This window comes from Narcine bancroftii, chromosome 12 (genome assembly GCF_036971445.1).
Source record: "Narcine bancroftii isolate sNarBan1 chromosome 12, sNarBan1.hap1, whole genome shotgun sequence".
Classification (NCBI taxonomy): domain Eukaryota; kingdom Metazoa; phylum Chordata; class Chondrichthyes; order Torpediniformes; family Narcinidae; genus Narcine; species Narcine bancroftii.
Window position 1 is genome coordinate 83,614,155 of NC_091480.1, and position 24,892 is coordinate 83,639,046.

General features: G+C 41.6%; 2 protein-coding genes across 9 annotated transcripts in view; one reads left to right on the forward strand and one right to left on the reverse strand.

The window, feature by feature from the left end:
* Nucleotides 1-24,892, forward strand: part of LOC138747739 (V-type proton ATPase 116 kDa subunit a 1) — a 176,535-nt gene that overhangs the window by 107,397 nt on the left and 44,246 nt on the right. The window contains exon 21 of one of the 5 annotated variants that reach the window (XM_069907272.1): nucleotides 10,140-10,586. The exons of the other annotated variants lie outside the window; for them this stretch is intronic. Within the exon in view, the coding sequence (XP_069763373.1) occupies nucleotide 10,140 (1 nt within the window). The 3' untranslated portion in view covers nucleotides 10,141-10,586. Of the gene's footprint in view, nucleotides 1-10,139; nucleotides 10,587-24,892 lie in introns of those variants that run through there. 5 annotated transcript variants of the gene reach the window in all.
* LOC138747740 (serine/threonine-protein kinase 17A-like) overlaps nucleotides 3,110-24,892 on the reverse strand; it is a 61,966-nt gene continuing 40,183 nt past the window's right edge. For all 4 annotated transcript variants that reach the window (XM_069907276.1, XM_069907275.1, XM_069907278.1 and 1 more), the window contains exons 3-7: nucleotides 13,163-13,307; nucleotides 7,076-7,202; nucleotides 5,503-5,551; nucleotides 4,688-4,867; nucleotides 3,110-3,880 (exon numbers count right to left, since the gene is read on the reverse strand). In XM_069907276.1, coding sequence (XP_069763377.1) covers nucleotides 3,631-3,880; nucleotides 4,688-4,867; nucleotides 5,503-5,551; nucleotides 7,076-7,202; nucleotides 13,163-13,307 — 751 coding nt within the window. In that variant the 3' untranslated portion in view covers nucleotides 3,110-3,630. The remainder of the gene's footprint in view (nucleotides 3,881-4,687; nucleotides 4,868-5,502; nucleotides 5,552-7,075; nucleotides 7,203-13,162; nucleotides 13,308-24,892) is intronic.

Consider the following 24,892-nt stretch of genomic DNA (forward strand, 5'->3'; position numbering starts at 1 on the left):
TGCTTCCAGAAATGCTGCATAAGAAATGGGAGGAGTCGTCGGCCAACCTGCCCGTCGAGCCATTCAGTGTGATCATGGCTGATCTGATGATGTGTTCATCTCCACCTCCCTGCCTTTTCCCCATATCTCTTCATTTCCCTATTTTGTAAAATCCATCCAACCTGCTCTTAAATATATTTACTGCTTCAATGGGCAGCGAATTCCATAAACTCCACATCTTCATAAAAATCACAAGGAAGCTAATGGACTTGAATATTTTATTTTTTTTTAGAAAAATGTCAACACTAATGAAAAACATTAATCAGTACCTTTGCCATCAGTTTTGGCTATCAAGACTATTGCATAAACAAATTGTACATTATATTATTTATAGAGGAGCTGATAACAAATTTTAAAGGGACATCAATATAATACAATTATTACAGTTCAAAGATTTGGTCCAACAACTGTTCTACACCAAAGAATTGCCAACCATTTTGTGGAATTTCAGTAGTTAATTGTGAACTTTGTGTATACAAATCACCCTGATTATTCTGTACAATGTCACACTTTTACAGAAGAAACAAAGTACAATTTTGTCACGAGCAGAAGGAACATTTTGTTCCAATCAAATTGATCTTTCCCATGGCTAGTCTTTTTAATCTCCTCCTTTTGTTGACTTGTGTCTATTGTAAATCTTGCTCACTTTACGATGACCACTGCGAAACTTGCCGTTGTAATCAACTGGCCATGCCTATTCTGTCGCTCTATTTTTTTTGCTGCCTTTAGAGCCTGAAAAATTAAGTATCATATTTTTGTTTGCTTGAACGTTCACTTGGCTTAACCAAGTGATCTTTGCTTTAACATAAATAATATTCTAAAGCTGCATAAACATTCATCATTTCTAATAGATGTCTCTCATTTTCCATCTTACCATTAAGACATTTAAAATAAACAGGATTGTGTCTATTATATATAAAAAAAACATCTGGCTGATGCCTTCAACAGATAAGTGACCACAGTAAACAACTGGTTTTGGAAGTTTAAAGAAAAATAAGCAACTTCCTTTCAACTTATTTGACTACTACTGAAGGTGCTTTTCGTGGTACATGGAAATCTTAGACTCCATCATCTTCAGAGAACACGGTTTCGTCAGATGGTTCTTGTGCAACCAGATGACAATAAACTGGAGAACTAGAATGCCAGCTAGAGCCATAATAAAGTAGCCTCAAAAGCATTCAGTCAAGGAGATGGCACAGGTCAATCCCAGAGTTGTCAGAGGAAGTTGACATGAACGCAGAATTGCAAAATGTTTCTTCCCCTTACCTGAACATTCAAGTCAGGAAGACCCCATCTCTCAACAACTGCATCTGAACCTGCAAATACTTTGGAAGGCAATAGGACTGGGAGAGGTCACCCTTTCATATTTTGTATTTCAGGAAAGATAAAATCCAAGTTAAAGCAGGTGCACAATTAGATTCTGGGCTCAACTTTGCAAGAAAGCAACTCGATTCCCAAAACTGCCTCAGTGTGGTTTTGCAGAGACACTGAAAGCAGTGCCCAATCCTTTCATTCTCCTTATTTGTCGTCACAATGCAGAGAGAGACTTCTTATATCTGCCCTCTCTCTGGCAAATGTGATCTGTTGGAAAAGAGCAATTGCCAGGAAGTCCTACAATCATGATAAAAAATGGTCACATTACTTTGAGGCAGTCACCTGAAGCTTAAAAAAAAAGGCATCCTTAGCAGTTCAGTGCAGTTATCACACTTGGCTAATGGTCTCTGCTTGAAGAGCATGTCTAAATAATTATTTGATAATCTCAATCAATTATTGAAAATATAATACATATTTCCACATCTCAATTTCAAATATTTAAACTGTGATCTACCACCAGCTCCCATGTGTGGCCTCTGTGTAATAGACTCAAATGTGCAACTGTTTGCAGATTGCTTTTTGAAGGGGGAAATCATGTAGATTACTGGCTGTTTAATTATTGAGGGAGGGAAAAAAAAACAAGTTTGTTTGCTTAAAAACAAAAGTCCATCTTCTCCTCCTTCCTGGACTGCTTGAACGTGCAAATGATTGCTGGAATTAAACAAGATCCAGAAGCCCTACTGCGGACACCACTCAGCCTTAGAATAATTACGCCCCCAAATCAAGCCCAATCGGATCATTTGTCACAGTCCATGAAACAAAGAAGATCTCTCACTACCCTACACATGCACTTTCCCCTGGTTGCGGCGTCCCAAAACGAAGGGGCAAGTTTTCACGTCAGCTCTCTGCGTCCCACAGGCATTCATTTAAACCCTGCTGCCCCAGCCGCTGAACAATCTCACACATTTCCTTCACCTGAGCATACCTGATCCATGCCCCAGTCACGTGGCTCGACAGGTCTCTGCACAACTGATAATAGGAGGAAGCAAATCATAGGTTGTTAACTAAGATAAGTGACAAACTCCAAGAATAACACTTCGGGAGTATTCTTTAGAGAGAGAAAAAAAAACATTTTAGTCCCTGACAAAAATCTTTTCATAATGGTTATTTTAACCACCAGGATACAATAAATAAAAGAAAGGCACACCTATTCCCTAGGCTTAAGAAAGAAAATAAATGCACTAATTCACTATGTGCTGTTATTTCATTGCAGCTCCACACATTCCAATGTACAGCTTTACAAGAAAATTTGCATAGAATGTCCTGTGGCCACAGAAACTGCAATTATTATTAATTCTCATTACTTGAATTTTAGACTCTGTTGCCTTGCATGATGATAGCTCCTTAAATTCCTTCCTGATTCAATCAAAACGGGCATGGCTCAATATTTTATAATTGCGGGGACAGGGTAATCGGACTTGAATTCCAGTGGAGCTGAATACCGCACAAAGCTTGCAGAACTGTTTTGTACGGCTTGAAATTGAAACCAACTAGTAACAACAATGAAGCTTTTTTTTTAAAACATTAAATGTGAACTTAGCTGGTCTTGTGTTTTGGAAAAAAAATCTTAAATGTGGCATGCTATTTCCCTTTTTAAATCTGGCAAGGGCAAGGGTAAAACTTGCTGGGAGAGTGGGAACCGTTGTCAGCGCAAGGAGTATTCTCAGTTATATTGCAAAAGGAGGCATCTTCTCCTCCCCCCCCCCCCCCCCCCCATTGGTCAAATTAGACTCAAAAGTAACTATGTGCCAATTATTTTTTAAATTAAAAATGATCGATGGCTGCCAGGAGTAGTGGTAAAGGCAGCACCTCAGCCAGATTGTCACTTCAAACGTCACCTCTGGCGCAGATCTTGCCGGTCTCAATCATTAAAAATAATTACCTAGCACTGGCAGATAATAACACGACGTTGAACTCACAGGTCTGATTGGCAAAGATGCTGTGGCTTTAACTAGGATTTCCATCTATCAATATGTCACGAGGCTAAAGTGGGAGTGTATAATCCTCAGAAAAAAGACTATACTTTTCACCTGAAAACCATGTGCTCAATTCAGGCTCTTCACTTTATATTACACCAGGCTGAAGCCCAATAAAAAGTTAATTGTCCAAGGTAATGAAAGCCTGCTGAGCATTCAGCCACAAGACACTCTGGGCAACAAGCACACGAGGTGCTCTCTAGCCAGATTGAAAACCAGCAGATTAGCAGTCCAATACACGTTAAGCACTCAGAAAATCCCGCAATGTTGTGAAGGGCTCCTTGAATTTGAACTGCTTATGGACTGCCGTCCGTTCAATCTCCACGTCCTTGTCCAACTGCCTACACAGAGTGTAGGAAGCCATTAGTACCAGTTCTTCCGAATCTGGACTGTTGGGCTCAGATTCTTTTTCCTCGGTGATTGGTTTTGTCCCATCCACTTCAGAAGAGAGCCACGGGTGGTTGAGACATTGTTCAGCCTTTGCTCTTTTCCTTTTAAAACAAAAAAAAAAATTAATCAGCCAAATATTTTTTAAACTTTGCATTTCCTTAAATGTACCACCCAAAACTTATTTGGATTAAGATTCCCAAAATCAAGTGGAATCTATTATATGGAAACTAGATTGAACACAACCTAAACATTGAAGGTTGCAGTGTTTCACAATTGTGTCCACTCTCTGCTGTTCAAGTGTGTGTGTGTGTGTGTGTGTGTGTGTGTGTGTGTGTGTGTGTTTAAAAACATGAAGTTAATTTACAATGAAGAAATAGCAATATTTCCAAGCCTGGATCACATGTGATTTAGAGGGCCATTTGTAGGTGGCATTGTTCTTGTGGATCAGCTGTCCAGTCAAGGTGGTAAAGGTCTCAGTTTGCAAAGTGCTGATGAAGAGCTGTTGGCAACAACTTCTCTATATGGAGATGTTGCCCTGTGACAGTAAAAAGTGAATTTCCAGTTGGGTGAAAGGTAGAAAAGGTGACTTTTCTTACAAATTGTTTTAATTTGGTGACGTTTGGAGTTTAGTATTTGGTGGGGACCTCAGGGTTACTCACGCACAACCAAGTTAGATTTCATATTCCGTTACAGCATTCTCCAATCTCTGATCCAAACATTTCACAAGGGGTGATTTGTGCATCATTTAAATGATGGCAAGAATCCAACAGGCACCCGATTTTTTAAAATTAAACCCCAACTGGTAAAGTATTAAATGTAAAGATCATAAATAGATTTTTGAAATACAAGAATATTTTCATTACTGAATAGGAACAATGGTAGATTCCAAAAGAAATTCAAAAGCTTACCTGGGGTCTTTAATAAGGAGCGTCTGAATGAAATTTAAGGCCAAATCAGAGATGCCTTCAAAGATGTCCTCGGAATAGTCAATGTCCACTTTGGAAATATTGAGGTACGTGGATTGTTTGTCATCTCCAAGGAATGGTGAAATACCTGTCAACATGACGTAGACCAACACACCAATACTCCTGGGAAAACAATGGAAAATGGAATTAAAGGAATTCTTGCTATTCTGCATTTGATTATGAACCAAATCTCCATGATTATACCAGTAACCACAATAATATTTGTGCATTAAATCCAATGAGATGGAGCAATAAACAAACTCCTACATATTTACACTGTGGGTTCAACTTTGTTGAGTGTAACTGCCAGAGAGCAAACATTAAATCCAAGTTTATATCCAACCTTCTCCGAAAGAAGGTAGTGGTTCGCGCAATGTTGTAACAGAACCAGCCACAGGGGTTCAAATCCAATGCTGTCTGTAAGGAGTTTGTACGTTCTCCCCACATCTGCATGGGTTTCCTCCCACCCTTCAAAACATACCAGGGTTGTAGGTTAATGAGATGCAATTGGGCAGCATGGGCTTGTGGGCTGAAGTGGCCCGTTACCGTGCTGCATGTCTAAATTTTAAAAATCAGGATATATTCCATATTTTTCTAAATTTTTTGATTCATGAGCATAAACTTTTGGAATACGAATAAGTGGGGCTTTTAATTGATACCAGAAAAAGAACTTGCCAAAATGTCTTTCCAATATTTACATCCATAGGAGCCCACTGTCAGAAGTTAGAGTCACCATTCCAACAAAATTGTGCTCTTACCACATATCTGTCGCTGTGCTGATTGCTTCATAGCTTAGTATTTCAGGAGCTGATGGAATTAAGAAAAAAAAAGAAAAAAAAATTAGACGTGTTGCTTGTCAATTTTCTGTTGCCTGTGCACAGATTCTGGAACAACTCCACTTTGGGTAGTTTTGCACTTTCACAAAATGGTTCTACGTTAGAGACAATTTTATTTTCAGTTCAAGTGTACCACAAAGCTAAGCAACATCCCTTAAATTTCATTTCAGTTGTATTTTCTACCATCTTTGCATTCAAAAACTTAGCATAATATACAGTACATTTAGCACTGATGACTTTGGATGAGAATCATTATTTTGTAGCCTGCTTTCTTAAAATAAAATTATGGTAAACGCCAATTTAAGATGGCACACGTGATGGGTGGGACCAGACTAGGGGTTTTTTTTCTTGGATTATTGGTTCTTCCCAATATTCCAGTACAGGTAATTCACTTTTTTTTAAAAAAAAGATCTTTCTTTGGCTTGGCTTCGCGGACGAAGATTTATGGAGGGGGTAAAAAGTCCACGTCAGCTGCAGGCTCGTTTGTGGCTGACCAGTCCGATGCGGGACAGGCAGACACGATTGCAGCGGTTGCAAGGGAAAATTGGTTGGTTGGGGTTGGGTGTTGGGTTTTTCCTCCTTTGCCTTTTGTCAGTGAGGTGGGCTCTGCGGTCTTCTTCAAAGGAGGCTGCTGCCCGCCAAACTGTGAGGCGCCAAGATGCACGGTTTGAGGCGTTATCAGCCCACTGGCGGTGGTCAATGTGGCAGGCACCAAGAGATTTCTTTAGGCAGTCCTTGTACCTTTTCTTTGGTGCACCTCTGTCACGGTGGCCAGTGGAGAGCTCGCCATATAATACGATCTTGGGAAGGCGATGGTCCTCCATTCTGGAGACGTGACCCATCCAGCGCAGCTGGATCTTCAGCAGCGTGGACTCGATGCTGTCGACCTCTGCCATCTCGAGTACCTCGACGTTAGGGGTGTGAGCGCTCCAATGGATGTTGAGGATGGAGCGGAGACAACGCTGGTGGAAGCGTTCTAGGAGCCGTAGGTGGTGCCGGTAGAGGACCCATGATTCGGAGCCGAACAGGAGTGTGGGTATGACAACGGCTCTGTATACGCTTATCTTTGTGAGGTTTTTCAGTTGGTTGTTTTTCCAGACTCTTTTGTGTAGTCTTCCAAAGGCGCTATTTGCCTTGGCGAGTCTGTTGTCTATCTCATTGTCGATCCTTGCATCTGATGAAATGGTGCAGCCGAGATAGGTAAACTGGTTGACCGTTTTGAGTTTTGTGTGCACACAAAAAAAAAGATAGGGTGCAGTAAAATAACACAATTTTCAGTGAGTCAGCTGCTGAACCATTGGCATTTCCAAGTCGTCGGCTTTTAACTACCGGAGAGTTTTACTGCAAACTCCATAATCACAAAAAATAAAAATATTCTAAATGGGTCAGGGTTCAATTTATTATCACGCGCCAAGTGAAAACTCCGAGAACGGTCTGCTTCAGCGTTAAGTCGTGGAACATCTTTGGGAGGAAGGTGCTGTGGCCAGACATTTACCTACGTACTCCGGAGTCCCTGTTATTTCCTTAATCTCTTCCATGCTGTCCACCCTCCTGGATAGCCCAAAGTCAACGATACGAATGTTGCCCAGCGGATTGCAACCTGTCAGCAAAATGTTCTGTGGCTAAGAGAAAGAAAAGGAATGGAGCTTCAGTGCATTGATCACCGATGGAGACCCAACCACTGAAGGACATCAAATCCAATTTTTAAATGCTTTACGATTTGCTGTCATAATCATACACTGAGTAGGCAGTGATGCAAATATCATAACTAACCTTATGTTGGCAACTTGAATGGAAAAATGATCAACTGCATGTAATGCAAACCTGCACAATTATACACCAAATTGTCAGCAATTATTGGGAATGCACGCCTTTCCTTGCCTTCGAAAAGCAAATTTCTTCCATATTTATGCCCTATCCTCATTTAAGTAAGATTGGATTTACACTGCAGTTGATGGACAACTTCTGAAGCCATTAAGAGTGGGCGAGTCAGACATAGACACGGTGTGAGGGTCGCTCACTTCATTTACATGCGACTCGCATAAACGTCTGACTGGACTAGACGGGCTAGACGCAGGAAAGAAGGTTCTCCTGATGATGGGGGAAAATGTCCAGAACATGCGGTCGCAGTCCAAGGTTAAAGGGTAAGCTGTTTGGGATGGAGATGAGGAGAAACATATACATTCAGGAGTTCTGAACTTGTGGAACTACCTACCGCAGAACATTATCGAGGCCAGTTTATTAGATGTATTCAGAAGGGAGTTGGCCACATTAGCTAAAGGGGTCTGACGAGAAAGCAGGAAATGGGTACTGAGGTTGCATGATCAGCCGTGATCGTATTGGTTGACTGAGTAGGCTCAAAGGGCTGAACGGCCTTCTGTTCCTATTTTCTATGTTCTTTCTCGTTTAGAGCTCGAGCAAATCATCTGTGATTTTAAGAAAAAGCAACAGCTTTTAAAACAAAAAAAATGTTCCTTCAGGTGCTGGTACACAAACCAGAATGATCCGATGGTAACACAGAGGGCGGCCACAAAGCCCATGGAATCTGTGTTGGCTCTCTGAATTCCATATAAACGTGAAGTAATTGTGTATTAATATCATAGAAGTAAGCTGACTTGGCACATAAATTAATCCAGAGTTCAGGTCCCTTCTCAAAGCACAGAAGTGAGAAAGACAGACTCGCTTTCTAAGTTTACCATTGGCGTAACACAGATCTCCAGTTGAAAATTAGATCTCAAGTCACACAACTTCGGACTCTCGGTCCACGATGTTTTTGTGCGTACATATTATGTTATTGTATTACTTTTTATTTTGTAAACCAGTAAACAAAACTAGGGAATTTAAAAAAGTAATTATTATAGAACTCCAATATCTATCACCCTTGCGAGATCTGTGATGATGAAATATTACATTTTGGGCTGTTGGATGTTAACCCTATACAATTACATTTCAATTTTATTAAACATGTTGAAAACTTTTCAGGAAACCCAGCAAGTTTAAAGGGACTGGCAAATGTATGAAAATGAACTCCATACCCCAGCTCCAGCTACAAGCCCATCCCATTCCTGATCACTGGGGTTCTGGACCCCCAACCCAGCTCCAGTTCCACATCTGGCCCACAGTCTAGACTCTAGGCCTGACCACATACCCAACTCATTCTCTGGGCTCCTGGCTCACTCACAAACAATCTTGATTACTGTTGAATCGGGTGCCAGATTATCAATGTTTCATTGGATTCATTAAAGTTGGGATTTTGAATGCTTTCTCACCACATGATATCCTCGACTGCTCAATAAAAGATCAGGATTACAAAAAAAACTTTCTGCAGTAATCATTAGTAGGCATCAATAGTCTCATTTCCCTGTTCTTTCCCATGTATCATACTTACTCGTGAAATTCACTGTTAACTTTGCCTCCGTCAAGACAATACATTCCTAATCACAACACACTACATTCACAAAGAAATCCTTCTTAATAACTCGGCGGCTGCTTTTGCCAATTTCCAGATTCACTGAACTGAATTTGACATCCTGCCTCTGAGGTTCGAAACCCAGGTCACTGTCCTGATCCATACACGACAGAGTGTCATCATTGGTCATTAAACCATAGAGTTTCAGTACAAAGTGTGATTTTATAACTACAGGAGGGACTCAAAGGGCAGGTAAAATTATGATAGACAGTAATTGACAAGGTATGAGAAAGTAATGACACTGGAATTTGTGGATTGCACACTTCTGCGTGCAAAATTATCGAAGTTTAAAAGGGCACAATATCATAAACGAAATACTTGGAGAAGTTTTAATCAAACACTTTTAAAGTATGGTGATGCAAGCTCAATTGAAATTGAATGATACAACTTCTGTTCTTTGCTATTCCAGCCATTAGAAAATAGTAAGAGCAGAAATAGCCCATAACATCCCATCAAAACTGTTCCCACTTTCAAAAATATTGCATCACCCCCCCCCCCCCCCACCACCTATCGATTTCCCCAATATTTGATGCATCTCAACCTCGCATATGACACAGCATCCACACCCTGGATCCACAGCGACTCAAGCAAGTGAAGCCCTTCCCTCTCAGACAGGTGGTTTGATCAAGTGGTAGCTGCTTTAAATATACTGGGTGGTGAAAAAATTAACAGGAGCAGATTTCTCGATACCAACAAGAGATTGAAATCCTTGCTCGATCCACGAATTTCCACTCTACCCTCAAAGTTGCCTCTCGTGCTAAAATGCATCATGAAGGAGTTCTGCTTTATGAATTCCTGGCTAATCCGTGCTGAGCGGATCCTTCCTCTCCCTGCCCAGATGAAGGACATTGCTGACATAACATGCGATACGAATGTTTGCAGTGGATGCAATGAGGCCATTCGTGCCTGACTGTTACTCACCACTCCCCTGTCCATTTTGGTAAATGTTTAACTAATGTGATTTTTTCCCCCACATTCTATTTTGCTGTATTTGGCAAACTTTCTACTAAGTCATTTTGTAGGACTGCACTTAAACTGTTTAACCCAGAGACATTCTTACTAAAACAGGTTTTTTAAAAATTTCTTGCAGAGATGGACGTGCATTTCACCACATGGATGTAATTTAGGACATAGTACAGCACAGGAACAAGCCCTTTGGCTCATGACGTCTGTGCTAACCACTATGCCAAATTAACCCAAATTGCTGCTACTTGAACATGATGCACATCCCTCCAATTCCTGCGTATTCAGGAGTCTATCTCAATGCCTCTTTAAATGCTACTGTTACATCTGATTCCATCACTACCCCAGCAGCCTATTCCTGACACCTACTACTACATAAAGAAAATTGCCCCACATACCTCAAACTCTCCCCCCACCTCATCTTAAACAGACTTCCTCTGGTATCTGACATTTTTACCCGTTCAAAACGTCCGGGGATGGGGGTTGGTGGTTGTAGGTCAATTAGGCTGCCTGCGCTTGTGGGCTGAAAGGGTCTGTTACTGTGTTTCTGGAATAAATTTAAAATTTAGAAAATTCTGACCGTCTCTGTCATTTTAATAATTATATTTTTTTTTAAAATCAGTTCTCCCTTAAGCCTCTGACATTCTAGAGAAAACTACCAAAGTTTGTCCAACCTCTCTTTGCAGTTCATAACCTCCACTCCAGACACATCCTGGTAAATCTCTTTCTGTTTCCCTTCCACATCCTTCCTGTAATTGGGGAGGGGGGGGGGGGGGCGGGGCGCGACCAGAATTGTGAGCAATTATCACACATTTGATAGATGTGTTTCACTGGTTCACTCACAGCTGGCACAATGCATCATACCACAAATCTGCAGATCTCCCGTAATTACATAATTGGTGGTGGGGGTGGGGGAAGAGAGAGAGAGAGAGAGAGAGAGAGAGAGAGAGAGAGAGAGAGAGAGAGAAGCACTTTAAGCTCCTTGCTCTGTCTGATGGGTTGCCAACGGTAAGGTTGCGGGATCTGTCCAGCAGGTCACAATCTATCAGAGAAATTCCCTTTGTTCAGTGATTTTCAACCACTTACATACCACCTAAAGTAATCTTTTACTAACACCAATTGCGCCAACCCCCCCGGCACCTTCCCCTATGGCCGCAGGAAGGGCCACACGTGTGCCCAAACCTCCTCCTCCACCACCACCACCACCATTTGGGGCCCCAAAGCAGTCCTTTCAAGTGAAGCAACACTTCAGTCGAGTATCTGCAGGAGCTGTCAACTCCATCCAGTGCTCTTTCTTGGCCTTCTCTACATCGGAACGACTGGGCGCCACCTGGGAGAACGCTTCGCTGAGCACCTTTGCTCTGCCCGCATTAGGACAAGGATATTCCAGTGGCCAACCACTTCAATTCCGCACACCACTCCCATGCTCATATGTCCATCCATGGCCTCATGGACTATGCCAACTAGGTCACCGCAAATTGGAGGAGCAACATGATTTTCTCTCTGAGCCCTCTCCAACCGGATGGCATCGACATCTCTGGTCTCTGCTCACCTACACCCCGTTCTCCTTCCCTTCCCTATCCCTTCTTTCCTCCTTCCCTCTCCATTCACAGAGCCATATTCCCCCCCCCCCACCCCCACCCCGCTTGTTGCAAAATCCTATGTTAGGATCCACGTTTTTTGAACAAAAAAACTGAATTCTTGATTGTACCATTATAAACAGAATGGTATTTCTGAAAGTGCCGAGAAAAGACTCTCGTCTGTGAACCTACATGAAAATTTCATCTGTACTGTTTACCAGTTAAAACTTGCACCAGGTCCATTGGTTGCTAAGGGCTTACCTGCTGATTCCTGAGTTTTTTTTTGCGGCAATTTCAATCTGGCAATTATCCCATTCAGGCTAAATCCACAACCCACTTAGCTACAGATGTAATGACACGAGCAGACAGCAATCCTGTCAAGTTATAGAGCCGTTGTGGCGCCTATGTTATAAGCCTTTCACAAAGTAATAGGAGGGAGATTAAATCCATGCATTTACAGCCATGCAGAAACAGGCACACCATAAGAATTCTCTATTGAGACACATAAGTGACTTGCTTCATAGAAAAACTTGCACTGGATGGTGAATCCAAAGGAACAAAGTACTAAAAGGTATACTCAAAATCTCTCTCCTTGGTACCTCGTGACAATGGCATCACTGGTTTGTAAAACTATGGCAAATTGAACTCAGCAGGTTATGTAACATCCATAGGAGGTAAAGATATATAACTGACATTTCAGGCCTGGCTATCCCCATCATACACGGGAGAAGGTCTCAGGCCAGAAATGTTTGTTCATACATCTTCACCTCCCCACCCCTCTCCACGTGATCTACCGGGAAGGTTGTCTGAAGAGGGCGCTCAAAACCACTGAGGGCCCCTTCTACATTCATTTTGCGGTGCAATTCCAACCCTCTTTCAGCTGTTCCTGTCAGGGATAGAGGAGAGTCAGAGACGGCACCACCAGGCTGAGAAGCAGCTTCTTCCCACAGACAGTGAGAATGTTGAACGATCAAAGGAACAGCTCACACTAACCATCATATTCACTAAACAGCATTTATTTATTTATTCGTATGAATACTTTTCCTGCATATATATTGTTTGCCTGCTGTGTGTTATGTCTGGTTATGTGTCAGTGTGTTTTGCCCAGAGGACCCGAGAACACTGTTTCGTTGGGTTGTATTTATGCAATCAGATGACAATAAACTTGACCACTACCTCCTGTGGATGCTTCATGACCTGCTGAGTTTCTCTTGTACTTTTTTGTTGTTTCACTAATTGGATGGGAGTAAGTTTGCTCAGTTAATTCACTCCATGCATTGGAAAATCCAGGATGCTCTACAAGCTTTCACCTTCGTGATAACAATATCTTCGATGTTTTGCGGGGATCACATTCCCTCCACATTGCTACACTCAGACCCATCTTGAAATGATTTTAAATGAATTAGCAGTTTCATTCCATCAAACCTTTGCACAATCACACCCAACATCTGTTTAAGTGTCCCCTGTGGTGCCAAGGCAACAATTTATAGGAGACACAATATTGCCACGTGTGCTGTCCAAATGTTCAGCAATAAATTCTGATGTCGTAAGCATTGACAAATCACCTTACCTTTATGTCTAAATGAACAATATTCTTGCCATGTAAATATGCAACTCCATCCAGGATCTGACGTACAAGGCGGATGACATCTTTCTCCTTAAAGGCCTCATCTCGATCAGCAACACACTGGTTAAAGATCTCTCCACCTGCAGCACTGAGAGAGAGAGGGAAGTATATTAAACTTGCAGCATGAAGAATGCAAGTTCTGAGGATTTTAACCTCAGAACAACTGTGGAAAATTTAGATGCATCTTTCAGAATTTATTCTCCATTTATCTTGGGAAATATCCATGTTAAATATCAAATCCACCTGAAGTAGTGAACGTTTACCATTTGCCAAAATGTTCTTTTCAGAAGCCAGATTAACTTACTAAGAAGGGTTCATTTTTTTCTCTCTCAAGCTTGTGAAGGAGTTATTACTAATCAATTAACTGTGGGTAGTTCCAGTGGGGATGGATCAAGGCACACTCAAGCGAAATATTTTCCTCATCAGGACTGGTGCTTCACTGGCAAGACCTTATTACTTTGGAAAGGCCCAGCAAGGAGTAGACATGGCATGAGGCTCAGTATCCCACACATCTCTGCTGCAAAGTCACACTGGTACACAAGGGGACCCACATTTAAAAGCACTCAATCCATTCTCTACAATGTTGCACAAAACCCTGGGAATGGCCATGAAGTGTTTCATCCAGACGAGCAAGCAATATTTATTAGCATAATTGAATTTAGACATTCAGCCCATGCCACTCAATTACACCCTACTGACCTACAAACGCCGGTACAATTTTGAATGGTGGGAGGAAACCCGCACAGGCTCCTTACAGACAGCACAGGATTCGAACCCTAGTCACTGGCCACAGCACCGTGCGTGGCCCAAATGCACTACTTAACCTACAACCCCATAGGCTTTGAAGGGGAAAACTCATGCAGACGCAGGAAGAACATGCAAACCCCTTATGGAGGGCGCTGGATTCGAACCTGGGTCGCTGGCAATGTAATATCTGGGCACTGACCTCGGGATCAATGCATATGCCCAGATACAGCTTAAACTGCAAATAGCTGTTTCAGTCCATAGCAAATATAAAAGTGTGTTTCACATCAATAATGGGAAAACATGTCACATCCTGCTGTTTAAATAACTGTTGATGTGGAAAACTACAATCACACCTCTTTGCTCTGATGGTGGTGACTCCATTTAAGGAAAAGAGATGTCTTGTGAATAGTTATGTGTCACCTTGTGAGCCATATGCCCGACTTCAATTTACTTGGCACTCTGTGGTTTCAAGAGGTTTCCAGGAGAACAGCAAAAACCCTCTCAAGGGAATTCTTTACATACCCTTTGAAAAGATGACACAACTTCAAACAATCCACCCCCACAAAGCACAACCTGCCACACCTGCAGATCCTGCACAAGACTTCAGCCATCCTAGAAACAGAGGTACCGGAAATAGTAAAAGTCATCCTAGATCAAGGTGGGGCAGGATTGGCGTAGCGGTTAGCACAACATCAGCGATTTGGATTGGGGTTCGCGTCCCACGCTGTCTGTAAGGGGTTTGTATGTTCTGCGGGGGCTCCAATTTCTTCTCACTGTTTTGAAACATTCTGGGGGGGTTGTAGGTTAATTGGGCAGCACGGACTCGTGGGCCAAAATGGCCTGTTGCCATGCTGGATGTCAAAATTAACAGAATAGCCGAACAACAGGCCCTTCAGCCCATCTTGTCAGGATGCTGATCTTAACTAATCCCATTTTCCTGCTCCTGGCCTGTTTCCCTCTATTCCTTTCTGGGCTCACGTACCTGTCTAAATCCTGCTTAAATGTCATCATTGTATCTGCTTCTACCATCTCCCCTGACAGAGCATTCCAGGCACCTATCACATTTTGAGTAAAGAAAAACTCCCTCTCACCTATTTGCCCTATCTAACCCTCGTACATTTATATTCTTCAATCAGGTCTCCCCTCAGTCTTCAAGGCACCAGAGGAAACAATCCAAATTTATCCAGCAGCTCCACACAGCTGATACACTGCTCTCTCAGCAACATCCTGGTGAAAGCTGAAGTTTATTATTATTTTTCAATTGCATAAGTGGCAGAGAGGTCCACCACCGGCCTGCTGCAGAGGGCAACCTCTGTACCTGCAGGAGTGTAAGGGTACAGGACAACACCTGGCCGGCTGTCAATCAGTCGGCCTGAATGGATCAAGCCCCACCCGGTCAGGTGTCAATCACCCTCCGGGATATAAGCCTGCGCTGGCCTCATTCAGAGTTGCTGCAGCCGCAGCCAGCCTGGCTCTGTGGAAGTCTTTGTGGATTAAAGCCTGTTGTACAGTCTTTATCTTGTGTATGTCTGATTCTGGCTAACAGCGCACCACAAGTACAGCTGGACGTAATAGCGTTCTTTGATCCTCAGGGTAAGAACATGCAAATATATATAGACATAGCACACATTTTTACAAGTGATTTATATGCAGTATATATATAAAAATAAATATTGTTAAATAAATAGTAGAGTCTCAGAGGGATTGTATGAGGAATTCATCAGTCATTCAACAGCCTCACTGCCCGTGGGAAGAAGCTGTTCCTCAGCCTGGTGGTTCTGGCTCTGATACTCCTGTATCTCTTCCCTGACAGGAGTAACTGGAAGATGATTTTAGGGGGGGGGGGGGGGGGTAGAAGGTGTCCTTAACGATTTTCTGAGCCCTCTTCGATCCAGATAGATTGCATTGGAGAGTGGGAGGAGGGAGAGCAGGGGAAAGGAAGACCCCAGTGATCCTCTCTGCCACTCTTATGGTCCTGTAGCTTGACCTCTGATCCAATGTTCTACAGCAACCGTACCACACTGTGATGTAGCCGGCCAGGATGCTCTTGTAGAAGGTTGACATAATGGTGGACAGTAGCCTTGCCTGCTTCAGTCTTCTCAGGAAGTGCAGTCACTGTTGACCCTTCCTGACAAGTGAGGAGATGTGTATTCAGGATGAGTCACTACTTAAGTGGATTCCAAGGAACTTGGTGCTCTCCACTTCTCCACTACAGCGTTATTGATGTGTAGTGGATGGTGGTCATCATAGTCCTCCTGAAACCCCTCTCCACAGCCGCAAACATCTTTCCTGTAGTACGCAATACTCCAAATGTGGCCTAACAAAAGATTTATATACCTGCAACATAACCTCCCAACATTTAGCCTCAATGAGCTGACCCACAAAGCTAACCATGCTTTACAACCCAATCCACTATGTTGCCTCTTTCAGAGAGGCCTGGACTTGCACCCAAGGCCCTAAGGTTACTGGATGAAGTGGGGGGTGGGGGTTATGTTTATAAGGCATGAAGATTTTATCCAAAATTCCTTTCTGTTGAATTAAACAGGTGCATCATTGTGGACTGAATAAATTCACCTTTTCCAGGTCATCCTTTGGTTGTTCCTCACCTCCCCACATTGTTTGAGGGACTAACTCTGCAAGTCGACACAGCAGTCTATTCTACCATTTGGTTACTTGATATCAAATGTTTTCTGTAAAAGAGGGTTGGAATTGCACCGCAAAATGAATGTAGAATGGTGACTAGGCAGGAAATTTGACGCGTTTAATTTTCCAGTCGTTACTACTTGGTTTAATTTGATTAATTTGGGTCGTTCTTTAATCATGCTTTCAAATTTCTAGCCAATATTCCACCTCATTCGATTTGGTGATGAGGTATGGTGGAGAATAAGTGAGATACAAACCAGAGGACATGGGTTAAAGGTGAAAAAGGAACATTAGGGGAATTTCTTCACACAGAGAGGAGTGGGAGTGTGGAACGAGCTGCCAAATAAAATGGTGAATGCAGGGTCAATGTTAAAAATTTGGACAGGTACATGGATGGGAGAGGTAGGGAGGGCTATTGTCTGGATGTAGGTCAGTGGGACTAGGCCAATTAACAGTTTGACTAGAAGGGTCAAAGGGCTGTTTTCTGTGTTGTAATTTTCTATTGTTCTAAAAGGAGATAATTTACTGTATTCTCTCCATATGACGAACTAACATAAGCAGCTGCTCGCTGATTAACATTTGGGCAGCCAGTCAACATTAGAATACTGAAAAACTGCAGATGGTGAAAATCTGAAATTAAAAAATAAAACAACTGGTAATGCAAGAAACAGAAAGTTAGGCAGAATCTGCGGAGAGAGAAAAGTTAATGATCCAGGTTAAGGACTTTTGTCCAGTTCTGATGGAAGGTTCAAAAGAATCTGAAACTTTTTCTTTCCACTCACAGACCACTTTAAGTATTCCCTATGTCATAAGTGTTCTGTGATTAGTAAGGCAGGATGTGAGCGGGAAGGGAAGGTTGAGAATCACTGCTCTGCACCCAATTGTTACTGAAGTATTTTGCTTGAGAAAAATTGTCATTGACCCATTTCCTTTGGAGTCAATTAGTTATGATTAAAACAGTGGTTTTCTAACTTTTTCTTTCTGCCCACATACCGCCTTAAGCAACCCCTTACTAATCACAGAGCACCGATGGGATAGGGAATATTTAAAGTGGTATGTGAGTGGAAAAAGGTTGAAGATCACTGGACTGTGGAGTCTATTGCTGCCGATAAGAGTTGATTGGCATTTGCTAGAGGAAATAAAAATGCTCTCCAGGATTTGTAATAACAGGTAATTATGTGCATGGCGTGTCAAATGCAAGGCATGCATTTTTCTCCCCCACACAGTTGTTCCCAATTTCCCAGAACACAGTCTGTGTAAAAAGATGAATGAGGATTCATTCTCATTCCGGCATTTTTCCTCCTCAATCTCTAGTTATTTTCACAGATCGCCTACGGTCCAAACTGAACTGCAGGCAATCCGTGAACAATGGGCTAATGAAGAGGATGTGCAGCGTCCTTAACTATCCCACTGCAGGTATTCTGTCTAACCGTTCCTGTGCGAGTGACCACTCCCGGAAGTTAGGGAGACATTTCAGAACGGAAAAACAAAAATCAGGCAGGTTCTACGTAAAAGAAGCCCCACAGTTCTACGTCAAAAGAAGCAATGTCCCACTTCATGTGGAAGCTGTAGTGCAACGGGTGAAAGAAGACATTCCCAATTAAAATGTACACGTGCAGTGCCATCCACATCCATTTCCAGAATGGAAACACTTTACAATTTTAAAATACTATAATCGAGTAAACAAAGAAGCTAATTTGCACACAAATATTCTCTGTGAACTTAGTTAATTGGCTATAGTGATACTACACTCCTTGTAGTGGGAAATTTTGTTCACCTGAGAAGTTGGACAAGATCTCATTTAACAGCCAAAAGGAGATACACCCAGACACCATACTATATATTTTTGTACATAAAGCTCTGGATTGAACATTAAACAGTCAGACTCTGAGATAAGAATATTACCAACTCAGGAGGACATTATGACTCCTCGGGTCTCAGCCTAGTAATGGAAGCCATTGGCAATTCAGCCATATTAATGACAGATACCGTCCAAATCATCCCCCTGCTGATAGAGGTGATTATGGGAGCAGATTTGGCACAATACTGCTCTCTATAATTTATATCCTGTGAAATGCAGCCAGAAGAGGATTGCATCAACTTTTATCTTGTTTCTCTAATCGGTTCTATTTTTTTTTGAAGAATTTCCCAAAGACGACATGGTCCAAGTATAGTGTTTAAATGACTGGAATAATATCCAGAAGCCTGGATTTTTGGTCTGGAGACAGACTACAGCAGCCAGAAATTCATCCAAAAGTAAATAAATCTGGAAAAAAAAATATTTGTTTCACCAGTGTCAGGGAAGGAAATATGTTGACAAGAACGGTTCTGACCTACAAGAGCCTACAAACCATAGCCCTACTACTGACTCCCAGCTGCCTACTGAAATGGCCACACTAGTCAAGGATTGGGTGAGCGTGGCATAATATCCAAGAAAAACACACAAAACACCTTATCTGCTCCCTCAGTTAAATGGGAAGATTTTTGGCAGTATTTTGGAGAGCAGGGGAATTCTTCCCAGGATCTTGGTCAATATTTAGCCCCGCACCAGACATTCTGGTCATTGTCAATTCACGCTTGCATTAACTGGCTACAACATACCACACTTCAGAAGTTGGATGTAAAGCACATGGGAGATGGCACAAAAAGGCAAAGGTTTATTTCTTTCATTTTTAGAATCTCTGGCTTGTTTACGGTTCAGCAGAGGGAATCTAGATTCTCTCCAACCTCTCAATTATTTTTGTCTAAACCAACAGCTCTGGTGCAAATAGCTTGGATAACACACACAGCCAAACAGTGTAAAACTGAGGCACCATTAATTGGTAAGGAAAGATGAACACTGCATCTGCAAATGTTAAGTTATCCCTGCACTACCAATCAACCACAATCAGACAGAGAGTTGTGATTAATAGACTTCGATCACTTTAAAATGTCAGCACAGCTTGCATGTTGTTGGCCCGGTTCCAAGGCAGGTATTGAGGGAGGGGTTTAGATGTAACAGCCTTCATGGGGGATACTGGGGAGGGAGGAGTCACAGATTCAGGGGATGGACCACAATCCCAGGGAATTTCAGGGTTGTATGTGATGTCATGGATGTACTTTGACAATCTGAAATCTACTCAAATAACACTCCAGAGATTCATCAGAATAACAGATGAAGCTAAGCCTACTTTCTTCTGCTCATGGGTGGATCAACTCCAAATGGATTTCCCTGCTTATTGTTAAATCGGTCAAATCAAGTTTTTTTTAAAAAAAAGCAGGAAAAACAATATTGAAACTAATAAAAAAAACATTGTGATAAAAATTAAATTTGTAAAAAGATTTGGGGAGTGCTTTCCTTGAGCAGTTTTGCCTATCAAGATGATATTGGAACAGTTGAAAGCTGTACTTTCTCATTGACAATAGAGAATCTTTGGGAAAGTCCAAGTACCTGGTTCTCGATACCTTAAAGGTATCTACCAACTGCAAGCTCCTATTCAAGTGGCCCAACATCCTGATGGAAAAGCATCGTTGCTGGGTCAGGATCCTAGAATTCCCCACATCATTACATGACAGGAAAGCAGATCAAGTAAGCAGTTTTATCAACACTTAAGTGTCGTTAAGAATGTGCAAGGAAGGCTGGCTTAGTAGTGAGGTCCCAAGTTAATACAGCTTCAGATTGTTCAGTCTACATGAACCATTCAATCCCTAGTTCTCCATATTCCCCATCCACTCCTTATTCTTTATTACAAGGTTTGGTATAAACATCTCTTTGTTGGCATTCACTGAACTAATACTCAGTCTCAAGTTAACTAGACATCAACATGAAGATCGCTGAGCACACAAAAAACACAGATGGCATGACGCTCTTACAGCGCCAGCAACCTGGGTTTTAATTGGCGCTGGCTGTAAGGAGATTGCCCGCTTTTTCCTGTATCCACATCAGTTTGCTCCCATCCTCCAAAAAAAAGGTCCTGTTACCGTGCTGTATGTCTAAAAAAAATTACACTACCTCAAAAGGTTGAGGAAAACATTTTTTTTAAAAATCATGGAAAACTCCATTACTTGTGACGTTAATCAGTTCAACTCAGAAAACAGACAGGGTAACTCCCCACAAGAACATAAGCAAATAGAAGGAGGTCACCAGGTCTTCAGACTTGCCCCACCATGCAGCAATGTGATCATGGGTGATCTACACTGGCCTCAACCTCCCCTCTCTACCAAATCCCCACAGCCCTCAAAGCCTCAAATATTTCAAAAATATATATCTATCGCCATGTTAAATTCTTGTAATGAGCTAGCCTCCATATCCCTAAAGAGATTCCAGACATGCACTATGTGCCTTCAGTTTAAACATCTGACCCCTTCAAAAACTTCCCCCTTGTTTGAGACTCACTAGTGGGAACATATCAAAATCTACCCCATCATCTCCCCTCTAGATCTTATATGTTCAAATAAATCTCTCTCATTCTTCTAAACTCCAAATACTGATTCAACATGTTTAGCCTCTCTTGATAGGTTATCCTCTCATCCCTGGAATTAGCCTGGTGAATCTCTTCTGGACTACCTCAATGTCACTGTCTATCTTCCCAGGTAAGGGGATCAAAACTGTGCATTTCCAGGTGTAACCTCAGCAAAACAACCTGTTCAATTGTAATAAAAACTTCCCTGTTTCTAAACTCCACACCCTGTAAAATAAAGGCCAATATACCATTTTATTTCCTACCTTTTTGGTGCACCCTGTCAGCGAACTTCTTGTGATTCATGATGTTTGCAATTGGTAATGTTTCTTTTACCCAAAGGAATTTTAAAAACATCCTTGAGATAGACCACACAATGAACCTGAACACATGTAGGAAGTGACCCCCGGCAGTTTCTGATTTCAAGATAAACTAACAAGACGCAGTGATTGTCCACACATTGTGGTCCGCTCCTACACCTTGCAAACAGGTGTGCAGGATTTATCACCTCACAACATGACAAGAATGCAGTACTGCTCCCAGCAGCTCTCAATGGCCATTATGCATTCCCAGTTCAGCTTCTTTCCTACTGTGAATGAAGGAACACTGCTTACAAGAGTGGCTTGGCTATAATGCCCATCATGTTTTTACTTTGAGTAATGCCAACTTCAATACATGAACTTCCATTACGGCAGATGAGAAATTAGATCTACACATAGCAGAAAATAGAAAATAAAAGTGATTAGAAATATTTGCAGCAAAACCAAAGTGCTTAAAAATCTTCCCTGCTTCTTCCTATTGCCATTAGAGTGATACTCATGTACATACTCAATAGTTATCTGATGTCATGGCCATGCGTGACTCTGGAAAAAATGCGATGTTCTACTAATGTAACGCACCTTAATTTTCTAAATTTGTGGGGGTCCTTAATTCTTTTCAGAATTTATCAGGTTATTGGATCCCATTTTACAGTTTGGTTCTCCTTTCACAAGGGAAGGGTTAGATTATTAGAAATGTTCTATTTTATACACATTTTGTCTCTTTCATAGGTTGTTTTCAGTTATTTGTTAATATACGTTTACTTTGTTGGATATATATTCTTGCTATTATATAAAACTCAAAAATATTGGAAAGAGAAATCTTCCCTGCTATTGATAGGATTTGACCTTCCACTTTCATATATGGTAATGATTAGTTCCAAATCTGCTGTTGGCAATAACAACATTATGGGACTTTAGGGTCAAAATTTCAGAAAAACCTATTCCTGGTGGAATGGAAATCCCCAAACTTAACCCTGAGGCCTTTCCTTGATCACCAATAGAATTTTTTGTTTTCTTCTTTTATTAATGCTCCTATAATTATGCTCTCTTTAAATCAGTGATTCTCAACCTTTTTCTTTCCACTCACATACCACTTTAAGTAATCCCTATGCCACAGGTGCTCTGTGATTAGTAAGGGATTGTTTAAGGTGGTATATGGGTTGAAAGAAAAAAGTTTGAAAACCACTGTTTTAATCGTACCTAACTGACTCGTTTTAAACTCCAAAAGGAAATGGCTATTGACAATTTTTCTCAAGCAAAATATTTCAATAACAATTGGGTCTAGAGCAGTGGTTCTCAACCTTCCTTTCCCACTCATTGTGTGTCTATGTCAGATTTCTTTTTGCTGCAGATTCCAGAATCTCTCATGTCTCCAGTCTAAGTGACTTATCCTTTATACCATATTAGTACATATCATTATTCTATGAAACATTTTAATCTGAAGTTTGTTACTCAGTGCCATCTATACTTTCTCTTGAAAGAAGGGGGTGATTCACCTTTGCTGGGTAACACCTCCAGATGAACTGGTTTCATCTCTGCACTGGTTTTTGGATGTGAAATTCTACCCAACCTACTTTGTTCCCCCTTCCCCCCCCCCCCCCCTCAATTTACACAACAGGAGATTCCTCTTGGAAAATGGTCTAAATTGAAGGAAAATATGACAAAATGGCAATTTTGAGGAATAACAAGCCAAAGTGGAAAGAAAACTTAGATTAGTTATATTTCAAGATCGTGCACAAGACAAAATTAATGGGTTTCACACAATATAAAACGTGGCTGTTTTGTAGGGGATGGGGATGGGGGTAGTGAAAATAATGCACAGCTTTAATTCTATTGTTCTTGGCTTTGATATCTACACAATTAAAACTGACAGACTCTCTAGCTTCATCAAATTGACATTGTGCCATCAAGCTAATTTAGGGAGGATGTTTAAATGTAGACATACAGCATGGTATCAGGCCACTTCGGCCCCTAAGTCAATTAAACTGCACCCCTGGTACATTTCGAACGGTGGGAGGAAACCAGAGCCCCCAGAGAAAACCCACACAGACATGGGGAGAACATGCAAACTCCTCACAGATAGCACATGACTTGAACCCCAGTCCAATTGCTGGCACTGAAGAGGCATTATGCTAACCGCACTGAAACACAGGACGCAAAGACACATTTGCCAAGACATAATCGCCAAACATTTCATTGGTTATGTCATAGTAGGTGATTGTTATTTTTGCAAATAGAATATGTTTAGCTCTCTTGATGTCTGATAGAGGGAGTTTCTGGCTGATATTAAAGGACATGAGATTTAACAGGCATTTTGATCTTTACGAGATCTTTGTCAGAAAGAATCTGAACAACTGCAAAATGTCAACATTTTGGAAGCACATTGAACAAATGTGGTCTAGAGATTGGTTTCTCCCTGTTTGGCAGGAGAACAATCTTAGTTTCAATCCATCTCAAGATTATTTTGTGGAATTACAAATAGCATGCAGTTTGCTTCTCCTTTGGAAGCATTCAATCTCAATTGGAGATTGATGAGCAGCTCCATCAAATACCAGAGAGTGGATCTTCTGCCAAACTACAATACCATTATCATCTCTCACCATGGGTGAGATTTATTTACTGTCATTTTGCTTACCAGTTAAAGCATTGCAAGCCTGTGAGTGCATACAAAGCAAGAATCAACAAGACCGGTTTCTGATTAAATTAATCAAAGGAACTGGGAGAGCAGCTATTGTGAAACTGTCGGTGGCTTGGAAAAAACAAACACCATGGACAAGTGGAGGTCACTTCATGCCATAATGACCATTTCCCACCTCCCTCCTATCGGACTATAAACTGCCAACGATCCTAGGAACAATAGCAAACCACTTTCGAGGACAGGACTGTTTGACAAGTTAAATACAGGTGACTGAGACCATTTGCTGAAAAAATAAACAGGAATCTTCCCTCCCTTTATGTTATCTTATCTAATTTTGAATTAAGTCATCACCTTTCACCCTTTAATCAATCTGCCTTCCTCAGTGTATCTGAGAGTGAAGAAAAAGCTACATAATTCTACTTGGGTGCAACCACCCAAGCACAAAGCTACATTGAAACATAGACTAAAACTACATTTAAAAATGTTGCAGGAAGCCAAAACTTGTATCCAGTGCCAAAGTGCAGCCATTTTAGTATTGGCACAATGGGAAATATCGTACCAATGCCCGAGGTATTTTAATTAGATTGTGCTCACTTAGCAGAGTCTTGTTCCACTACATGTTAAGACAACAGTAATACAGCATCAAAAGGAAGTAAAGGGTAATCAATGTTTCAGGCCTGGGCCCTCCGTCAAGGTGAATGGAAGACAATGGCAACCGAATAAGATGTTTCCCACACTGTACTGACAATAACCACACCAGCAGTGCGAGTATCAGACAGCTTTATCACCTTTGAAGAAGTCCGCAGAGCCCACCTCACTGACAAAAGACAAAGGAGGAAAAACCCAACACCCAACCAACCAATTTTCCCCTGCAACCGTGTCTGCC